The 20,522-nt window shown below is 34.9% G+C and overlaps 1 protein-coding gene across 2 annotated transcripts in view; it reads right to left on the bottom strand.

The window, feature by feature from the left end:
• The window catches only part of HMGCLL1 (3-hydroxymethyl-3-methylglutaryl-CoA lyase-like 1), a 153,878-nt gene that overhangs the window by 80,141 nt on the left and 53,215 nt on the right, over positions 1-20,522 (bottom strand). For both annotated transcript variants that reach the window (XM_008582101.1, XM_008582102.1), the window contains exons 4-5: positions 5,328-5,423; positions 3,941-4,089 (exon numbers count right to left, since the gene is read on the bottom strand). In XM_008582101.1, coding sequence (XP_008580323.1) covers positions 3,941-4,089; positions 5,328-5,423 — 245 coding nt within the window. The remainder of the gene's footprint in view (positions 1-3,940; positions 4,090-5,327; positions 5,424-20,522) is intronic.

Below are 20,522 nucleotides of genomic sequence, written 5' to 3'. Positions count from 1 at the left end.
CTCCTGAATATTAATAAATATTAATCATATTTTATAAAGAGATTGTGACTAAAGTAAAACAGCATCATAACCTACAATTGCCTTTGCTTTTTTGTATCTAAAAGTAATCTATGATTGTCTATATTAGTTTAATTACTAATTTTCCTTTACTCCTTGTTCTCATTACTTTGCATATTTACTTTTTCTGGAAATTTGAGAAGGAATTCAACAGTTATGGTTCACCGATAAACATCTTTGCATTTTGTAATGTTTTTAACAATAATGAATGATTTTGTTTGAATCCTACAAAAAATGTTAAAAATACACTTTGAACATTCAGTAGGCTCAGATTTTCAGGAGGTTAATCATGGGTCAAATCATTCTAGACCATTTTATAGGAGAGGTATAAGATGTAATTACGTAAAAACGCTTTTATGGTTTATGCTTTGATATACAGAGATGCTGACCTTGTGATTTTGTAATATCTACTTTCAAGAATTTTAACAATGAAATTAATCATGCCACTTAGTAATCATTTCCTCTTAAATTAATACTCTCACAAACAAGACCATGCAATTCATGTGACTTCATTAAATATAAGTTGATAAAGAAGCAACAAATTGCTTTAGACAAAAAAGCAATAAATCCTGAATGCTGTGTGATATATTAGAGCACTACTTCATATCTTGAGGCATTTCAATTTTAAAAGGATCCTGGAAAACCAGCAGATATTTCTTTCAATAAACGCTCTTGGTAAGGGGAAGAAGGGATTACATTTATCATAGACTTTTATTTTTCTTCGCCTTCTTCACCTTTTAAAATTTAAACACATAATAGAAAAATAACCTAGCTTTTTAAAACATATGGCGTGTGACTTGCAGGTTAAAGAATAAGTCCAAAATGTAAACATTTCATTGTCCGTTCACACATAATGTATATGCAGCAGTAGTTAGCTGACTCTGCATTTTATGTCATTGATTTGGCATGGTATCTATTCACAATGTGTCCCAGATGTCATAAGTCCTGAGTATGAGTAAAAAATGTGTATACATGCATGTGATGTGTGTGTTTGGGGGCGGAGGATTTAACAATAGCCTTAAAACCCTAATAAAAGCTACTATTTAGACTTTATGGAAGTTTACTATTTTTGTAAACATTTAAACAGTTTTATTGAGCATTTATAAAATGTGTACTGCCTTATGACTTTAAATCTAACAGCTGATGATATAAATTTTCTGAATGATGATCAAGTACATGTTGATGCACCTGTTGCTAGGTAAGCCGTACTGAAGCATCTACTGCAGCGTGGTACTGGCATAAAAACAGACACGCAGACCAATGGAAAAGAATAGAGAACCCAGACATCAATCCATGTACTTACAGCCAACTGGTCTTTAACAAAGGCACCAAGAACATACATTGGGGAAAGGACAGCCTCTTCAGTAAATGGTACAGGGAAAACTGGACATCCATATGTAGAAGAATGAAACTAGACCCACAGTTCTCACAATATACCAAAATCAACTCAAAATGGATAAATACTTAAATATAAGACCTGAAACAATAAAACTCCTAGAAGAAAACATAGGGGAAATACTTCAGGATGTAGGACTGGGCAAAAACTTTATAAATAAGACCTCAAAAGCACAGGCAACAAAAGAAAAAATAAGCAAATAAGATTATATCAAACAAAAAAGCTTCTGCACAGCACAGGAAACAACCAACAGAGTAAAAAGACAACTTACAGAATGGGAGAAAATATATGTAAACTATACATGCAACAAGGGATTAATATACGGAATAAATAAGGAACTCAAACAAATTAACAGTAAAAAAAACAAGTAATCCGCCTAAAAAATGGGTAAAGGAGCGAATAGGCATTTCTCAAAGCATGGTATACAAATGGCCAACAGACACATGAAAAAATACTCAACATCACTAATTATCAGGTAAATACAAATCAAAACCACATTGAGATCACCCCAATTAGACTGGCTATTATCAAAAAGACAGAGAATAACAAATGCTGGTGAGGATGTGGAGAAAAGGGAACCCTACTACACTGTTGGTGGGACTGTAAATTAGTGTAGCCATTATGGAAAACACTGTGGAGATTCCTTAAACAGCTACAGATTGAACTGCCATTCAATCCAGCTATCCCACCACTGCCTACATACCCAAAGGAATGGAAATCATCATGTCGAAGGGATACCTGCACTCCCATGTTTATCACAGCTCTATTTACAGTAGCTAAGAGTAGGAACCAACCTAAATGTCCATTAACAGATGACTGTATAAGGAAAATATGGTATACATACATAATGGAATACTACTCTTCCATAAAAAAGAATGGAATTCTGCCATTTGCAGCAACATGGATGAGCTTGGAGAAAATTATGCTAAGTGAAATAAGCCAGGCACTGAAAGAGAAATGCCACATGTCCTCAGTCATAAGGGGCTAAAAAACAGTAAGGAAGGAGGAAGGGAGGGAGGGATGGAGGGAGGGAGGGAAGAAGGAAGGAAGGAAGGAAGGAAGGAAGGAAGGAAGGAAGGAAGGAAAAAAGGAAGGAAAAAAGGAAGGAAAAAAGGAAGGAAAAAAGGAAGGAAGAAAAGAAACAACCATGATAATACACAAGGAAGGAAGGAAGGAAGGAATGAACCTTCAAAATGAGAGAACAGAACTGTGGTTACTAGAGGTGGGAAATGTGGAGGGGGAGAATATCAAGAAACAGGTTGGGGTCACAAAGAATGATTATGTTTTATAATGATGAATATAGTAATTATCCTGATTTGATCAGCACATATAGTATGCAGGTATTGATATTCTGCTCTGTATCCCACAAATATGTATAATTATATTTCAGTAAAAAAGATAACATGATATGCTCATTACACCTCCATATTTATAAAATCAATATAAAATTAGCTAATTTTTAGAAACAAATTCTTCATAAGTAACAAAAAATGTATTATATATTTCACAGCACATAGGCCTGGTTACAATACATGCTGTAATTGCTGCTCCTGGAAGCAGGCAAGGACCAAGGCAGATTTTCTCTTTCCTTTCCCATATATCTCTCATCACTGGTAAGATCCTCCTTCTTTTCCCATTTCTGTTCTCTACTATTCTGTCTTGTGAACTCGTGGCAAAATCACATTAATCTTTCAACTCAGGTAACCATATTTGGTTTCCCATGTCTAAATTCCTGAGAAAGAAAATGGGTCTACTGAAATAGAAGTCTGATAGTTCAGACCATAAGCAATGCAGTTTCTACAAGACAGAGACAAGGCAAAGAGAAAAGGACCTGTATCTCCAATATACCTCCATTAACAGAAATAATATAATATATAATAGAAAATAGTGGAGAACTGAAAAACTATTCCATGTGTCTTCTGTATGCAGTTTGTCAAGAATTTTTAGACAGTGTTCTGCCAGGTGCTGTGGAGGTACTTTGGGGTCACCCAGAGAAAGTAGGTAAATCAGCTGTTGAGGGGGGAGGTTGAATGGGTAAAATGATGGGCCCAACATCCCAGAGCAGCTCAGGGGCTCAATTTAATGTTTAACATAGTCTATTGAAGTTCTAACTTGAATCACCATAGAGTGATTCCTTTCCAAATGCTATGAATTTATAACAGTTTATCAACACATTCTAGGCTGATATCAAAAGAGGAATGCATTTGGATAACTGAGTGTAAATAAAATGGTTAATAATACCAGCTTTCCATGCTAGTGTCTCTGCTCTCAATTGCATTACAACTTCCACAAGCTAGATACACACTAATAATCATTAATAACATTAATGAATGTGACTATATAGTGATTACCATGATTAAATAAAGTACAAATAAGATACCCTATGTATATTTTAATAAATAGTAAAAGAATATCAAGATAATTCAAAAGCAACTTTAACAACAGATATCAACAAAATTGAAAGAATTTGTGGGATTTCATAAGTACCCTCGTACTGGAATATTCATATGTTTTGCAGACTTAACGACCTCTTCAAACTTTCCCATACTTTCTTCAATGGAACAGTTAATATTCTTCTTGCTAAAGGATTCAGATGCAGCTCCAAAAACTGATATCTCAGTAGCTCCAGCTGCAACCTGAAAAATATAATTTAAAGCCAAAAGCTAATAATTTCAAAAATGTAAACAATAGCAGTAGAAGTCAACTCTGTAAGGCACTCTTGTATTCTTTAAAATTTGCCTTGGAATTTAAAATTATATTCCTCTAATCTTGCCACAAACACTCTTTGAAATGCCCTTTTTGTAATCCACAAACAACTCTGTAAACTGAGTGATATTACGCTCATTTACTAATGGAAAAACTGTGGCTCGAAGAAGTTGCTAGTAGGACATTATACAGCCAGTAGAAGGTCTGGAGCTGAGTTTTGAGCACAGGCCTGCCTGACTGTCAAGCCAAGATTGGTTCCCTCCATTGCTTACCCTTCTAAGCTACAACGAGGGTGTCCTCTCAATATCTTACTTAAGGTAGAAATGTCATGTACTATGTTAGGACTGGTGACAGCAATGTTTACAATTTCTTAAAATGCCTCTTCCTTCCTTTCTGTACACTGCAGTAAAAATTATATCAAATCAAACGACAACAAAAAAGATCAATGATTCTAACAAGATACAGTAAAAAGTGATACACTTACTAGCACTCCACAATCTCAACGTTGTGCAATACAATCTCAAACACAAAAGTGAAAAATATTCGTTAATACCACATATAACTGCAGCAAAACCTTTGCGATAAACCCATGAAAGCATAATATCATACGATTTTGCTTAAGCTTGTATGTGTATGTTTAATCGTTGAAGCTTTCATTTAAATCATATAAATCACTAAGTCCCATAGGATCAGAAGAAACAAATCAGAAGAGGAATAAGGAAAGTTATTAGAGGCAGATACAATGACAATGATTAGCTTCACCTAAAAGGAAGAAACATCAGAAACAAAAAGCTGACAAAAAAGTTGACAAGAATAATTACCTACTTCAATAGTACCTATAATTACAAAATTGCATTGAGAAATGTTTAAGTTGTACACTATATTTTCTATTGGAGAAAAATTTCAAAAAATTTCATCAAAATGGAGAGTTGTCTTTTTATGTTTTGACTCTTGAATGGTTAAACTGGAAAAGCCTCTTACATGGAGCAATGTTAGTTCCTAACGATGCCATGAGAGAGAACTCATCTCTACGTATTCATGTTGGTATATTAGCACAGTATTTATACAGGATTACAAGTGAGTTACATATGACACCATTCTAACTTTTTAAATATATTTTAAAAAATAGAGGCATATCAATTTTAGAAAAAATTAGTAGCATACTTACGGCACGGTGAAAACCCTGAAGATTAGGAGTAAGGACAGGATATCGAACTCCTGGATATTGATGAATGCCTCTCATCACTTCACTGTGATCGGCCATCTTAAATACATAACAGTTATATATAAATACGTAACTCTGAATATCTACCAAGCATGTTTTTAGCTTTCAAGGTTATAGTTACACACACAATTATATTCTACAAATTAATGTTTGAAATAAAACTATTCTAATGTCTTACCCCAGTTAGGATGGCTAATATCCAAAAGACTGTGAACGATAAATGCTGGCGAGGTTGTGGAGAAAAAGGACCCCTCCTACACTGTTGGTGGGACTGCAAAATGGTGCAGCCTCTATGGAAAATGGTTTGGAGGTTCCTCAAACAATTGCAGATTGATGTACCATATGACTCCAGCTATCCCACTGCTGGGAATATATCCAGAGGAATGGAAATCATCAAGTTGATGGTATATCTGTTCTCCAATGTTCATTGCAGCACTCTTTCCAATAGCTAAGAGTTGGAACCAGCCCAAATGTCCATCATTAGATGAGTGGATACAGAAAATGTGGTATATCAACACAATGGAATACTACTCTGCTATAAAAAAGAATGAAATACCGCCATTTGCAATAACATGGATGGATCTAGAGAGAATTATATTAAGTGAAGCGAGTCAGGCACAGAAAGAGAAATATCACATGTTCTCACTTATTTGTGGGAGTTAAAAATAAAGAAATACACAAATAACCTGGGGTTGGGGAGGGAAGAAGACACAGCAATTACAATTCTTTGAAGTTGATACAACAAGCAAACAGAAAGGAGATTGTTGGGAGGGAGGGGGAAGAGAGAGGAGGGAAGGAGGTTTCAATAATTGGCCACAATAATCAACTACATTATATATTGACAAAATAAAATAAAATTTGAAAAAAAAAAAAAGAAATCTCAAGACCTTACATTTGGGGAAGGAAGTTAAAGTATTTAGAGAGAGCGTAATTTGGAGCTAGCTTTTTTTCTTGGAATCAGGTCACAGTTGGGAAAATGAATGAATGAATGAATGAATGAATGAATGAATGAATGAATAAATAAATAAAATATCAAATCCACTAGTTTGCCAAAAAGTCGATAAATTAGCCTCTTAAAGCAATAACTGATACTCCAGTGCAGGACAGGGGACCTCACTGCCTCAACTCATGGTGTTGTCAGGAAAATCAAAGTAAATTTTAATACTTTATTTTGAAATTCAGGAGTGAATCTGTAACACACCCCTTCTCAAAAAGCCCTGGATGCCCCCTCCCCACCCACTGTTGATTACCTGGTTTGGTGTTCCAGACCATTCACTGTCACACCCTCCTGATCTTTCTAGCCTCCCCCCACCCTGCTGTTGCCAACGCCCTGTGCTCTGGCCACAGTGGATATTCATTCACATCCTAATATGCAGATTCCATAAGCATGACACAGAGAAATTACCATTGACATAACCACTAGCCCTGTATATTTAAGAATAATAAACTATGGTACAAACAATATAATAAGTAATATATGAACACTGGGAATTATACAAAATAAGCATAGAGAAAGCTGTGAAAACATACAGCAAACCAAAACTGATATCTTCAGTATAGGATTGGAAAACAAAAGGCAATTGTTTTTTCTCTGTACATCTTGGCTTGTTATAATAAACATGTACTATTTTTAAATTTTTAAAAAGAAATAAAAGTAAATTAATCAAAACAAATGTTTTTCTTAATATAGCTATACACTTTTGAAAAATACAAAATATTATAATATCTACTCTTATTGGCCCATTGGTCTTATCAGCTCTCAGTTAAATGTCAGCAGAGTTAAATTTAATAATTTCAATGGAAGATAAATGAATGGCCAATAAACATATGAAAAAATACTCAACATCACTCAGCATTCATGAAATGCAAATCAAAACCACTCTGAGATACCATCTCACTCCATTTAGGATGGCTAATATCCAAAATACTCAGAATGACAAATGCTGGCAAGTATGCAGAGTAAAAGGAACTCTCCTATACTGTTGGTGGGACTGCAAAATGGTGCAGCCTTTATGGAAAATGGTATGGAGATTCCTCAGACAATTACAGATAGATCTACCATATGACCCAGCTATTCCATTTCTGAATATATCCAGAGGAATGGAAATCATGTAGAAGGAATGCCTGCAATCCCCTGTCTATTGCAGCACTGTTTACAATAATCAAAAGTTGGAACCAGCCTAAATGCCCATCATCGGATGTGTGGGTAAGGAAAATGTGCTATATCTACACAATGGAATTCTACTCTGCTATTAAAAAAAATGAAATACTACCATTTGCAGCAACATGGATGGACTTAGAGAAAATTATATTAAGTGAAATGAGCCAGGCACAGAAAGAGAAACACTGCATGTTCTCACTTATTTGTGGGAGCTAATAAAAATAAATAAGTAAGTAAATATACAAATGAATGGGGGGACAGGCAGAGAAGACACAAGCACAATAATTCCTTGATCTTGTTAAGAGAAGTGAACAGATATGATGTTGATGGGGGGAGTGAGGAGGGAGAGGGACGGAGGAAAAGGAGGAATTGGTAAAGGGACATGAAAATCAACTATGTTGTATATTGAAAAATTAAAATAATAAAAACAATAAATAAATAAATTACAGTGTTATTGTTTTAAATTTCATATTTAAAAAATAATAATTTCAATGAATATAATTTGGATTAATTAAATGAATTTTTAAAAATTTTTTGAATTTAAAATTAAATATCTACGATGCAGAAATGTACCTCACATTCACTGCCATCATGACTTATTGACATTTTTTTTTTTTTTCCTTTTTGTCTTTTTTCGTGTCCGGCAACGGATAGCAACCCTCAGTGTTGCGCCCGTACCGGACCGGGACTGGCAACGGGATCGCAACCCTCGGTGCTGCGCCCACACCTCGCTCAGCCAGCGAGCGGGAACCAGTCTGTATGTGGGATCCGAACCCTCGGTGGGAGCGCCAACGCGCTCCCAAGCGGCGCACTGTAGCAGTGCACCACCGGGCCGGCCCCGACTTATTGACATTTAAGCTTGAATGTTTCATTCAGCCCAAACACATTTATTTGTGCTTAACATGTGATTCTTGCTCACTTTTTTCTGCAGTAACACATCCACTATCCCCCCCCACCACTGCACTCTTTACAAAGACTATCTACCATATTCATTTACAATGCATAAAAGCCAAATTTCTCATTTTATTCTAAGCCTATCTGTCTTTAATCTAGATGTTTACTGAGCACCAACTATGTCCAAAGCTTTATGCTAGATCCTGTGGAAAATAAAAATACAGAAATTAATTTATTGATGGAAAGTGAGGTTTTTGCATTAAAGTAATTTGCAGTATCTTAGGGGAGGTAAAACAGATACACATGGAAAGTTAACTAGTCTAAGGAATATACTGGAGGTAACTGAGAGCACAGATTATAAGACTTGAGAAGGGAAAGGCTGGTATAACCTATATTAGCCTACGAAAGTTTAAAAGAGGTAATGGGATACAAACTGCAGTCCTTGACTGTGGCACATTATAATTTTTTAAAAATGACTGCAACAATATTTCCAGTCGTATATGCTCTTCCAGGATCTCATCACCCTCCATCAAGAGGTAGACTCTGTTTACCCTCCCCCTTGAACCTTGGAATGCTGTGACTGCTCCAACCAATACAGTATAGTGGAAATAATACTACATCACTTCTGAAGCTAGGTTATAAAAAAGAATATAACTTCCAAATGGCTTTCTCTTTTGCGGGAAGTCATTGTGTAGAAATCAGCCAACATGCTGTGAGGAATCCCAAACTAGCCTATGCAGAGAGGCCACATGAAGAAGCCCTCAGGGAGAGTCCATCTGAAAAGGAACTGAGGCCCCCAGCCAATGGCCAGTATCATCCCCTAGATTTGTAATTGAAGTAGCTTCCAGATGACTTTTGCCTCTGGCATGACAGTCATCCAGCTGAGGCCTCAAACATTGTGAACCAGAGATAACTTGTCCTTCTGTGCCCTGTTCAAATTCCCAACCCACAGGATTAGTGAACATAATAAATGTTTATTTATGCCACGAAGTTCTCAGTTAATTAGTTACACAGCTGTAAAAGCTGAAACACTAAAAAATGGATAGGGTTAGAAAAGAGGGAGGGACCAGTGCAAAGTAGTAACATGTTATTTGGCTAGTGTCTTAGTCCATCTTCTGTTGCTTTTAAAAGAATACCTGAAACTCAGTAATTTATAGAGAAAATAAATGTATTTCTTATAGTTCTGGAGGGTGGGAAGTCAAGGTTAAGGGGACATATCTGGTGAAGGTCTTCTTCCTGCTGGGAACTCTGGAGAGTCCCTAGGTGGTGCAGGGCATCACATGGCAAGGGGTAGCTCAGGTAGCTTCTTCTTCTTATAAAGCCACCAATCCAACTCCCACGATAATCCATTAATTAAGTAACACATTAATCCGTAAGTGGATTAATCAATTCATGAGGGCACAGTCCTCATGACCCAATCACCTCTAAAAGGTCCAATCTCTCAGTACTGCCACATTGGGGATTAAGTCTCAACATGAGTTTTTTATTTTATTTTATTTTTTTAATTAATTAATTTATTTATTTTTGTCTTTTTTTGTGACTGGTAAGGGGATTGCAACCCTTGGTGTGGTGTCACCCCAAACCGCGCTCAGCCAGCGAGCGCACCGGCCACTCCTATATAGGATCCGAACCCGCGGTGGGAGCGTCGCTGCGCTCCCAGCGCCGCACTCTCCCGAGTGCGCCACAGGGTCGGCCCTCAACATGAGTTTTTTAGAGGGACAAACATTCAAACCCTAGCAGCTAGAGAATATTGGTGAGTAATCAGGGATAAGATTATAAATGAAGATGGAGACCACACCCTGTGATGTGTCTCTGAGTTAGTTTCACATTATTCTAGAGACTCCTGATTTATCCTGAAGGCAAGAGGAAGCCATGGAGAGTGAGTGTTGAAATAGCAGAAATTCAGTATTACAGAAAAGTTAATCTGGGGTAGGTACAAAAAACTGTAGAGAGAAGAGGCAATTGTCAGGTGTTTGACAATTGACAATTATTAAGAATTAGTGTTAAAGCACTTATTCTTAATTTCAGGCAGAAAAAAGCAGTTACTACTAATTTAAAGATACTGTAATAAAATCTAATACAACACTCTTTTACAAGAGAATAATGTTAATCGGTATTACCAAAGCTTAAGCATTATCAGGGTTATTTCATTCTACACATAACAATAAAATCTTGAGTCAATGTGAATGACTTATATAATGAAACAAAAAATTTTTGATAGATGTTTTAATCAATAGAACTAGAAAATAAACAGAGATGATAATGACCAAATTCCCAGGTCATGAAAGTTGAACTTTGATAATCATTGAAGATGTCTTAATGAATTATGATAAATACGTTAACCAAAATCCAAAAAGTAAGTACAATTTTATTTTAAAAAATAATCACAATATAATAAGGCCACTTAAAAAACAACAGTATTCAGTCTTAATTTGGTCAATAAAGGTAAGTAAGTAAAGATCTTTAAGAAACCCCGATAGGATATAATTTTATGACAATGAATAAAATAGAGCAGGTTTCAATTAAAGATCTAAAATCTTTGCTTTTAATTTTTTTTTTCTTGGGGAGTTTATGTTATACTTCAATCTTGATGTTATTTTAATGTTTAAAGTTGAACGATTATTCAAACAATGGAACTAACCGTTCTTTTACGTTACTGTTTTGACATTTTAATGAAACCTTTCTACATCTGGTTTGATTTAACATATTTTTAAGATTTTGCTGTGACCTTTTATTTAAGATCATAAAAAACCTCATGATTTGGTTGGTAACGAGTTTCACCTCATCATCTGGACATAGTCTGGGAATGCCAATCCCTGTATCTACCTAGCAAACAAAAGAGGCCTACCATGGCTAATCAATTTCTTAGGCATCCACATTGTGACATGGATTCAGATGATCAAAGAATTTCAATAATATGCAAAGGGTCACCAGGATTAGAATGTAATAATTTTATAGTTTAGAGATTCTATTTGCTACTAACTCTAACATGATATGAAAAAATTGGATAGTTCACATTATTCATATTTAGACATCTTACTAATATTTTGTCATTATCTGAATTCTATAATCTCTCCTAAACATTTAGGCTTTCAGTATGTTCTTCGGATAACGGTAGTGGCTAACGCTACTAACTCTAACATGATATGAAAAAATTGGATAGTTCACATTATTCATATTTAGACATCCTACTAATATTTTGTCATTATCTGAATTCTATAATCTCTCCTAAACATTTAGGCTTTCAGTATGTTCTTCGGATAACGGTAGTGGCTAACAGACAAATTGAGCATTGTTAGTACATTCATTTCACCCAAATTTCTTGAGATTAGTGGAATTTCAAGATAATGCATATGAGAATGCAGTAATAAACAATGATGAGAATTTCTCATAAACTTCAGACAGGGAATAATAGTGAAAGTTTTGATAATTTTTTGTGAATAGACTATTAACTTTACAATTGGAAGAATACAAAAGTTAACAAATTTTTAAAATATAAGACCTTAAAATTGACTTTTTAAATTTATTTCAATATTTGCACATCGACTCATTTCAGTATTTATAAATCTACTATACATATAACATTATGGCATAGAAAAATGAAGCAGATGCAGTCCTTACACTAATATAATACACATGCTAATGAGGGAAAATATGTGTGTATATGTGCATGCACATGTGTGTATTCTATATAAATATATACCAAATATACAAAATAAGACAATGTCATGTGATCTGATATTCTATGGAGTACAGATAAGGAAGCATTTTTCCTTACAATCCAAGCTAGAAAAACAACAAATATTTAAGCTACATCTTATCTAGGCCAAATGTAAATAACCCAGGGGCTTGCTTTTAATGGAACAAAATTCTTCGTAACATTTGAAACCATTTAAAACTATGCATAGAGCATATATTCACATATATGATATATTTTCTATAATATATTGAACTTTTTAGTGTATTGTGAGAGGAAAGGGTATAATAACCCTAAACTGAAAAATACTTGTTTATTAAAATACTTAAAATTATTATGAAGTGAAATGTTTTATAGAAATTTTAAACTTTTTTCCAAGTATATAATTCCTTCATTTTCAAGTCCAATAAAATTAAAAGTAAAAATACCTATCATCCTTTACCTCTCTTCAAAATGACAGTTGATAGAGAAAATAAAATATTCACTAATTATATTTTACTCAGTTCCAACTGAATATATGTAGTGTGGGGGTATATAACAAAATGAAATAAAAATTTATTTAAGATTAAAGTACACAAGAAACTGAGAAGTCCTATTCTATTTTTGAAAAAAATTGACGTCTATTAATTTGGACTCTAATCAGTAACTAACATTTTTTTATTTCCTTTTCGCAGAACAAATGCAATTACAAAGGTGCCACTTTGTATAGGTCTAAGTTCCAGAGCTGCATTTTTATACAGTTTTTATATGAAAGTCTCTCATACACAGTCATGATACACAAAACTTCCACATTTGTTATTTTAACTTAGTAAGAGGTCAGTCAGTAACAAGATTGCAAACTATATGAGAGAGGAATGTTTTGGATTGTTCTGTATCACCAATGAAATTATTCAATATTTCTTCATGGCTCTGTTGAAGATGAGGGTATTGTGCTGTGTGATGGGGTGGAAATATTAAAAGTTTAAGTTAGCACTGTTGTTCTTAAGTGGCAGACATGTTCAGAGGAGAATCTAAAATTTTCATAAGAGAAAAAGAAATGCTAAGGTGGTTTACCTTTACAGTGATATCTAAAAAATTATATAACTTGATCGCCTCTCTTACAACTAGACCTTATAACTTAAATATAGAGGTCTACATTTTCCCCTCTTCTCTCTGCCCTGTTCTAGTCAATGTGACAGTCATGCAACATCAGTGGATAAGCACTATCCACTGCTCCTGCCTTCACTCAACTCACCTGCTAAAGAGCTCGAGTTATTTCCCTACCCTGCCCTCTAACAAGAGTCCTGGACCTGATGTTTTGTGATGGTATATTAGGTAGAAAACTAGCTGAGAAGTGCTAGGAAAAAGGAGAAAGAGATAGCCAGAAAATAAAATAATTTCAACAATAATGAAGCTGGAGAGGGACAGGCTGGGGTTTGGAAGGCATGCTTTGGTGGCATGACACTTTTACTGCTCAGAAATAGTGAAGGGGTGTGAGAAGAGAAGAAAGAAGGGGAATTATACAAAGTATTGCTTTGATATATAAAGTGATTCTTCTGTAATGGTCATCAAGTGACAGCCACAAAGATCAGAATGCCATTTAATTCTTTTTTCCTACATTATATTTCTTATATGTGAATACAGGCACAGATTTTGTCATTGGTAGAGCTCACAATTACTGTGCTCTTCAAGAATACTGGTGTAATATTTTCATATTTTCATACATTTAAAATATATAAAATATAGCGTATTATATAATATGTAGTACTCAATTTTACCTCATATTAAAATTGTCACTCCAGAGTTGAGCCAAGATCCCATATTCACCATGTCCTACAGTATCTGGCACCAGAAGTAAGTAAATATTTGAGGAGAAATGAATTTTTAAATGTATAGAGCCAGAAGCTAGTCTGTGGAAAATTTTTCCAGACATTATATATGTAGAGTTGTAAGTGAATGAATCTTAACAGAACATTACAAATTTTCTAATCTATCAATAAAAAAAAATTTTGATCAACAGTGCTAGCGAAAATTAAATCATCTTTCTATCCTCTCCATAGAAAATATTATGAAGTGTTTTCATTAGAAAGAGGCAGAGAATATACAGTTTAAAAATGGGGGAAAAAAGTATTATGACATAATCTCAGAAATCAAATTTCTAAAAGTACTTTCTCTTTTTCTTAATTTTGAGATATTTGTAATATTTGTTAACTTTTAACATTTTATAATTTCATGAGTGCTTTGTTTCATTCAAAACTAATATTTATTTTTCTACCTAATTTTCTATTCTGCATTATGCATTCCTTTTTTCTAAAGAGGATACTCCAAATTACACATACAGACCTGAAGTTCCCAACATGCGATTGGCCATGTGTCTGCTAGTAATTTGCCCATCTCAGCCAGAGAGAGACGGCCCTGAACTGTCTACACATGTCAATTAGCAAGAGCACAGCAGTTGCCTCATTTGGGGTGATGAGGCACATACAGTGGCCGACTACTCTCAAAACTGAATGATCTCAGAGAGTAGCCCATACATTGCATCTTGTCAGAAACACAATCCTCGAAGAGCAAAGAAACAGCCACAACCAATAACTGTTCCTTGGAAAATTTCATATTTCCTAGTTCCAAGGTTTTTGATGAGGGACTTTGACAGAGGCAACATGGCCAAACTTGACAGCACTTCCAGAGGCACTGAATAGGAAGTAAAGTTACCAACAAAAGGGGCAGGGGGATATGAATTAGGTCCTTTTCATATTCTGTATGAAGCACAAGTGAAGATGGGTTAATTATTTTGACATTCTGTGTGTACCTCCAAATACACAAGTTGTTGCCAAGTCAGGATCCGGTGGAGCCACAAATTTTATTTGAATTAAATCTAACTGAAAGAATTAAGGCCCTTCACCTTGTTGGCTAAACTCCAGGCAGAGCCAGAGTTATTGAAGATCAAAACTGGAAATCTTTTAGAAAACCCACTCCCACCAAGAGGAATGGGCATAGCTGCAGCACTCACGGCGGGTCCAGTGCGCTTACAGAAGTGCTTTTCTAACACGGGTCTGAGGACTGCCTGGGAGAAAATATCTGGGGAGATATTTTGAATGCTTATTTCTGTATCCCATACCAGCCCCAGTGAATGAAAATCTCTGAGAGTGTAAACTGGAAGTGTGCACATTCAGTAAGTCCCTTGGGTGAGAAGAGTCTGCATCCCCTCCCTGGGGTGAGGAATGAAAGTTTTGAAGCAGGTTCTTCCGTCAACCTGCACAGGCCCTACAGAATAAGATTTTTTTCTTGTGCTTTACTATGAGCATCATTATGGTCCAAAGTGCTGTGGTCAGATCAAACTATCCCCAATTTATTGGACTCTAGGAAATTGGTGTCAGGTTGGGTCAGACACCCATGACCACTGTACAGCCGAGGACAGCCTTTTATCAAGGTTAGCTATTCCCCAAATGGAGCCCTGTTATCCACTCCTCACTGTTGAGATGCCAGAATGGCTCACAGCTAAGCCCTTGAAGGTCCTGAGAACTCTGGACTCCTATTCTCCTTAACAGCTCATCTAGTTCTTCTTGAAGTGCTCCCAGCTTACCTCTAGCCATAGAAGAATGTTTGCAAAGCTGCACTTGTGATTCTTTTTCTCCACTAATTCTTCTAATATTTTATTGTTAGTAATGATGGTGATAATGGTAAAAGCACGTTTACTTTATGCTGATCTATGTTGCCTATAGGTGTTGAGTTATTTAGGTATGGTATCTCTTTAAACATTTTTAACTTTCCAATGAGAGAGAGTTTCTGTAGGAGATCTAGATTTAGAAGTATCAAGGATAAGAAAATTTACCAGCTAGTGAGTGGAAGAGCTGGGCTGAAACCCAAGTCTATTTGACTGTAAAGCATGGACTCTAATACCCCCTTGATAAATACGTCTTCTCTTCATCTCAGTCATTGCTAAAGATTTCTTTAATATGTCAAGTCTTTATTCTGTAAATAAACAGATACAAAAATTACACGTGTGATCATCCTAAACAAATTAAAAAGTACAGATGAGCCCATTTTAACAATTAAAATCCTTCTGTAATCCCATCATGCAGAGATAATCAGCAGCAGCTTAGTCCTCCACTACTGGAATGTAATCCCCATGAAGACAATGACCTTGTTGGTCTTCTACATACTGTGTGATGCCCACCTCGCACAGCCTTGGTGCATGGCAAATCCTCAATAAATATTGTTAGCGAATGAATGGGTATTCTTCCAGGTTTTTTAATACAAAAATTAGAATTGTATCCTACATAATATTTTGCAATCTGATTTTCGCAATTAACAACACATTGTGGGCATTTTTCTATGCTCAGTAAATATAGTTTTTTCTTTTTATAAATATTTTTTATTTTATCATTGCTAAAGGTTTTGTGCTTCACAATATAAAGGGCAGAGCTCCTAGAAAGAACTCCACCGTCAGGTTGAACAGCTTTTTGGGCATACTCTTATTTGTTATCTAATCCAGTATCTCCCAGATTTAACTCAACATCAAAATTATTTGAAATAGTTTTTAAAAATACAAATTTCTTGGACCCATCTTTACAGATTCTGATTCTGTTCTGCTGTAGGACCCAGGAAGATGCGGTTGCCAAAACATCTTCTCAGGAGATGCTAGACATCAACAAGGTTGGGATCACAGTGGATCTTAGTCATAAGGGTTGTTGCCAGGGTTTGAGGGAGGCCAAATCAGTGCCTGCTAGGTCCTCTACCCCTATATCAATTAAGGGAAGCCTCACTTTATTTTTATTCAGAGGCGCACATAGGTCCTGTGGACCTCAAGTGATTATAATTCAGGAGGGAGACTCTAAAAGAACAAGAATGCAAAAATATCTAACTTTTGAAAATTTCATTAAAATATATGGCCAGGTAAACACATGGATAAATCCCCTCTTAGGGCCTTGCAAGGAACCTATACAAATATTTTTAAAAAGTAAATTTTTTTTTTAAAAAACAGCCTTGGTGAAATATCTTTCTCATAGCAATATTATCAAGACAGTCAGGGATCTGTCTGAAATACAGATTCATGGTGTCTACAGTATTTCTTTCCTTTACCACTCCAGAAATACTACCAACAAACAGTTTGGTATGTCTCATTCTCAGTATATCCATAGTATTTCTGAGTACATATGTGTTCATAAATTCTCTGCTTAATAAACTATCTTAAATTTTGTCAGAAATAGACTTAAATTCATGAAACTACAACCTTCCTTTTCCCCTGCTCACTAATAGAGTCTGCTAAAAAAATTTTTTTTAATATTTTTGAAAGATTGTTTGCTTTTGTTTGCCCCACTACTACCACCGTCACTCAAGACAACATTTATATCTCTTCAGAATAAGTGGATAAGGTCAGAAGTTATTTGCCTACAATCTCCACTGGCCAGATTAGACATGACTGATGGTATTACTTTCTGTCTGCAGGAGTGCCAAGGGAAAGACGGATAAAGAACATGTAATTTCTTCAACACATGACATCGATTACTATAAAAATGTAAATAATGTGGTTTCAGACCCTATAACTCAAAACTCAATTTGAGCAGTAACTCCTCTTAAAGGTAATACATTCGTAAATTCAGTAATGAGAAAAAATGAGACTAGAGCTCTTCCTGACAACCCTGGGTGAAAATGTTCTAGACAGCTATGAACAGCACTGTAGCCTGGGTACTATAACCCTGTCTCATTCACAGACTCTTGCACAAACCCCATATATCTTAGCCTCAGTAGCACAGAGGAAATCTTGGTCTGCTTGAGGAAGTAAGACAGTTTTAATAAATCACAGTCCTACAATAATAAACACAGGAAATCTCTGGAAAATTGAACATCTAGTTTTTTTTTTTTTTTTTCCTACCCAATACCCTGTCTTGGCTGCCAAAGTTAAAATGGTCTGACAACATACTCACAAAACTTCTTAAGTCCAGAAGCCTTAAAACTAATTTGTTCTGGTGTATAATTTCCTGTACTTCTTTATTCAACATTACCTTTGTGTACTAAGGACCTTTGTACCGCCCTCTATCCTACAGAATGCCCATGCTTCTCAGGAGTGACCGAAGCAAAAAGGATATGACCCATACTCTTATTGTGAATGCAGGTGAGACATTTAAATTATAATCCACTAATGTCTACAAGTATTCATTTTTAAATAATAAAATAAACACAACCTACCCAAATGGATTTGTGAGTTATAAACTGGGAGACCAGTGTTCCAGACAGAGCAAGTCATTTTATTCAATAACATTTCCCAGTTTCCTAAGATAAACATAACGGATAAGCATTAGTTATTCTTTGTTCAGGTCAATGCCTTTGGTGACCACCATCCTGGTCTTCCCATGTCAAAACAATCATGCTCCCAACATCATTCTGAAGTAGGGGCAAGAAGTCTCTAAGCTCCCAGTACAATTTTCTTCCCACTCGACTGTGCTGCCTCTCGTATATCATGCCTTTGTGTTTGATAATAACATTGTCAACGTTGTTATTTCCCATGCATGAAAGCAGAAGTGATTTTTAAAATACTGTGTCTAATTGTACTCATTCTATACTGACTGTAAACGGACTTTCCCTTCTATACTTACACTTCCTTCTGTAAACCAACTCTACCCACAGTGGACAGCTACACTAATGAGGAGAGAAGGCAAGCCTGGGTTGTTTGAGGGACACTAACTCACTGGTAATAAGACACTACCAATGAGAAAAGGCTGTGGCAAAAAGGGTTTTACTACCATGACAAGCAAAGTCATCACTGCAATAGCTTGTGGTTTGACCATCATATGGATTTGGAGATTTCTGTTTTGATAAACAGCACAGCAGGCAGAACTTTAAAAGTTTGCCAGAGTGCCCAATTTCAAACTGCTTACCATATTCTGGCTACTAGGTTCTATTTTATTATAACTCATTTACAGATGTTAACTTGATGTTGAAGCTTCTTTTTATAAGTTTTAGGTTTTTTTAGTAATTTTATTCCTATTATCCATTTTAAATTTCACAATTGCCTTATTAGGTATATATTGTGTTTACTGTCAGCAACTACCTGTTATTCAATATTTGAGTCCAACAAAGAACTCAATGCAATTTTTAATAGTGACAAAACAAAAGCAATGAATGGGCGAATAAATAAATGGAAAGGATCCAAGGCATAGAGAGATGAAAATACTTGGCGGAATCTTATTATAAATGAGTAAAAGTCAGGACACAGATTTTTCTCCTGTTCCATCAGAAAGCACAAATTAAACAACAGTTATGTCAACAAAAGCTCAGGAAGCCTGAAACCTGAAGTACCAGAGGGGAAATGACTATATCTGGGCTACTAAGACATACATTTTTTACTACATACTGTAAGATCTCATCTTTCAATAAAAGATGCATCTATCTCAACAAATAATTGTGTTGAATTTATCAATGGATCCCACATCATAGCAGTACAAGAAGGTCTGGAGTAAGTAGTCTTAGTGTTCTAAAGAAGTTATTAGCATGAATTTGCTTCAACATGTGATATTTCAAAGAGTACTTGACTATAACCTATAAGCTTCTGTAATTACAAATTTGAATTTGCCCAAGACATTTATAAAATACATAGCATTCTTCAAAAGAATGTCCTATATATTAACAATGAAAAATATCTAAAATCCATAGACATTACAAAATATTCTATAGTTCTAAAAAGTTATAATCTCAATCAGCCTTTGATTCTATAAACCGAATACTCAAGATAAACAAATTGGGGAAAAAATTCCTTGAGTACAATAAAATAGATGCATTATAAATTGTTTTCTATTTATAGGTATACTCTAAGTGAAAATAATTTATTTATATTCTTTTTATTTTATCAAATATGTAACAAGTAAAACATTAGCATGTATATGTTTCATTATTGTGCAGGTTTTAAAATATAAAACTTACTTGTCTAATGTGATTTGGGGGATGTAATGTTACTTTTAGCATTCAGAATCATCTTTCTAATTCTCTATGTTTACTACATATTACTTCTAGAGAACTTTCTGGCAATTTAATCAGGCAATTTTAGATCAATGTGTGTACACCTAAAAATTAGAAAAGTTATTTATATTTTAAAAATTATCTAAAAATCATAATTCTATGTAAACATTAGCAAAACCTATATTTTAAAATCATTAACTATTTAAAAAGAAATGGTATGTTTCATCTGCAGTACTCAGTGTACAAGGAATCATGAGTTCATCAAAATAATTACTCCTTGAACATACTTAAAACTGGCAAGCAAACCAGCCCAAACCATGTAATATTGTAATACTTTAAATTTTAATCAGGGTTTGAGTAACGGATGTGATTTTTCCAAGTGAGAAAGTCATAACTATGTCACACTGGAAGTACTTTTTTTTTTTTTTTTTTTTTTTTTTTTTTTTTTTTT

Source organism: Galeopterus variegatus, unplaced genomic scaffold, assembly GCF_000696425.1.
Source record: "Galeopterus variegatus unplaced genomic scaffold, G_variegatus-3.0.2 Scaffold2520, whole genome shotgun sequence".
NCBI classification, from domain to species: domain Eukaryota; kingdom Metazoa; phylum Chordata; class Mammalia; order Dermoptera; family Cynocephalidae; genus Galeopterus; species Galeopterus variegatus.
Note: the sequence above shows the minus strand (reverse complement) of the source record. Positions and strands in the feature narration are given on the sequence as shown.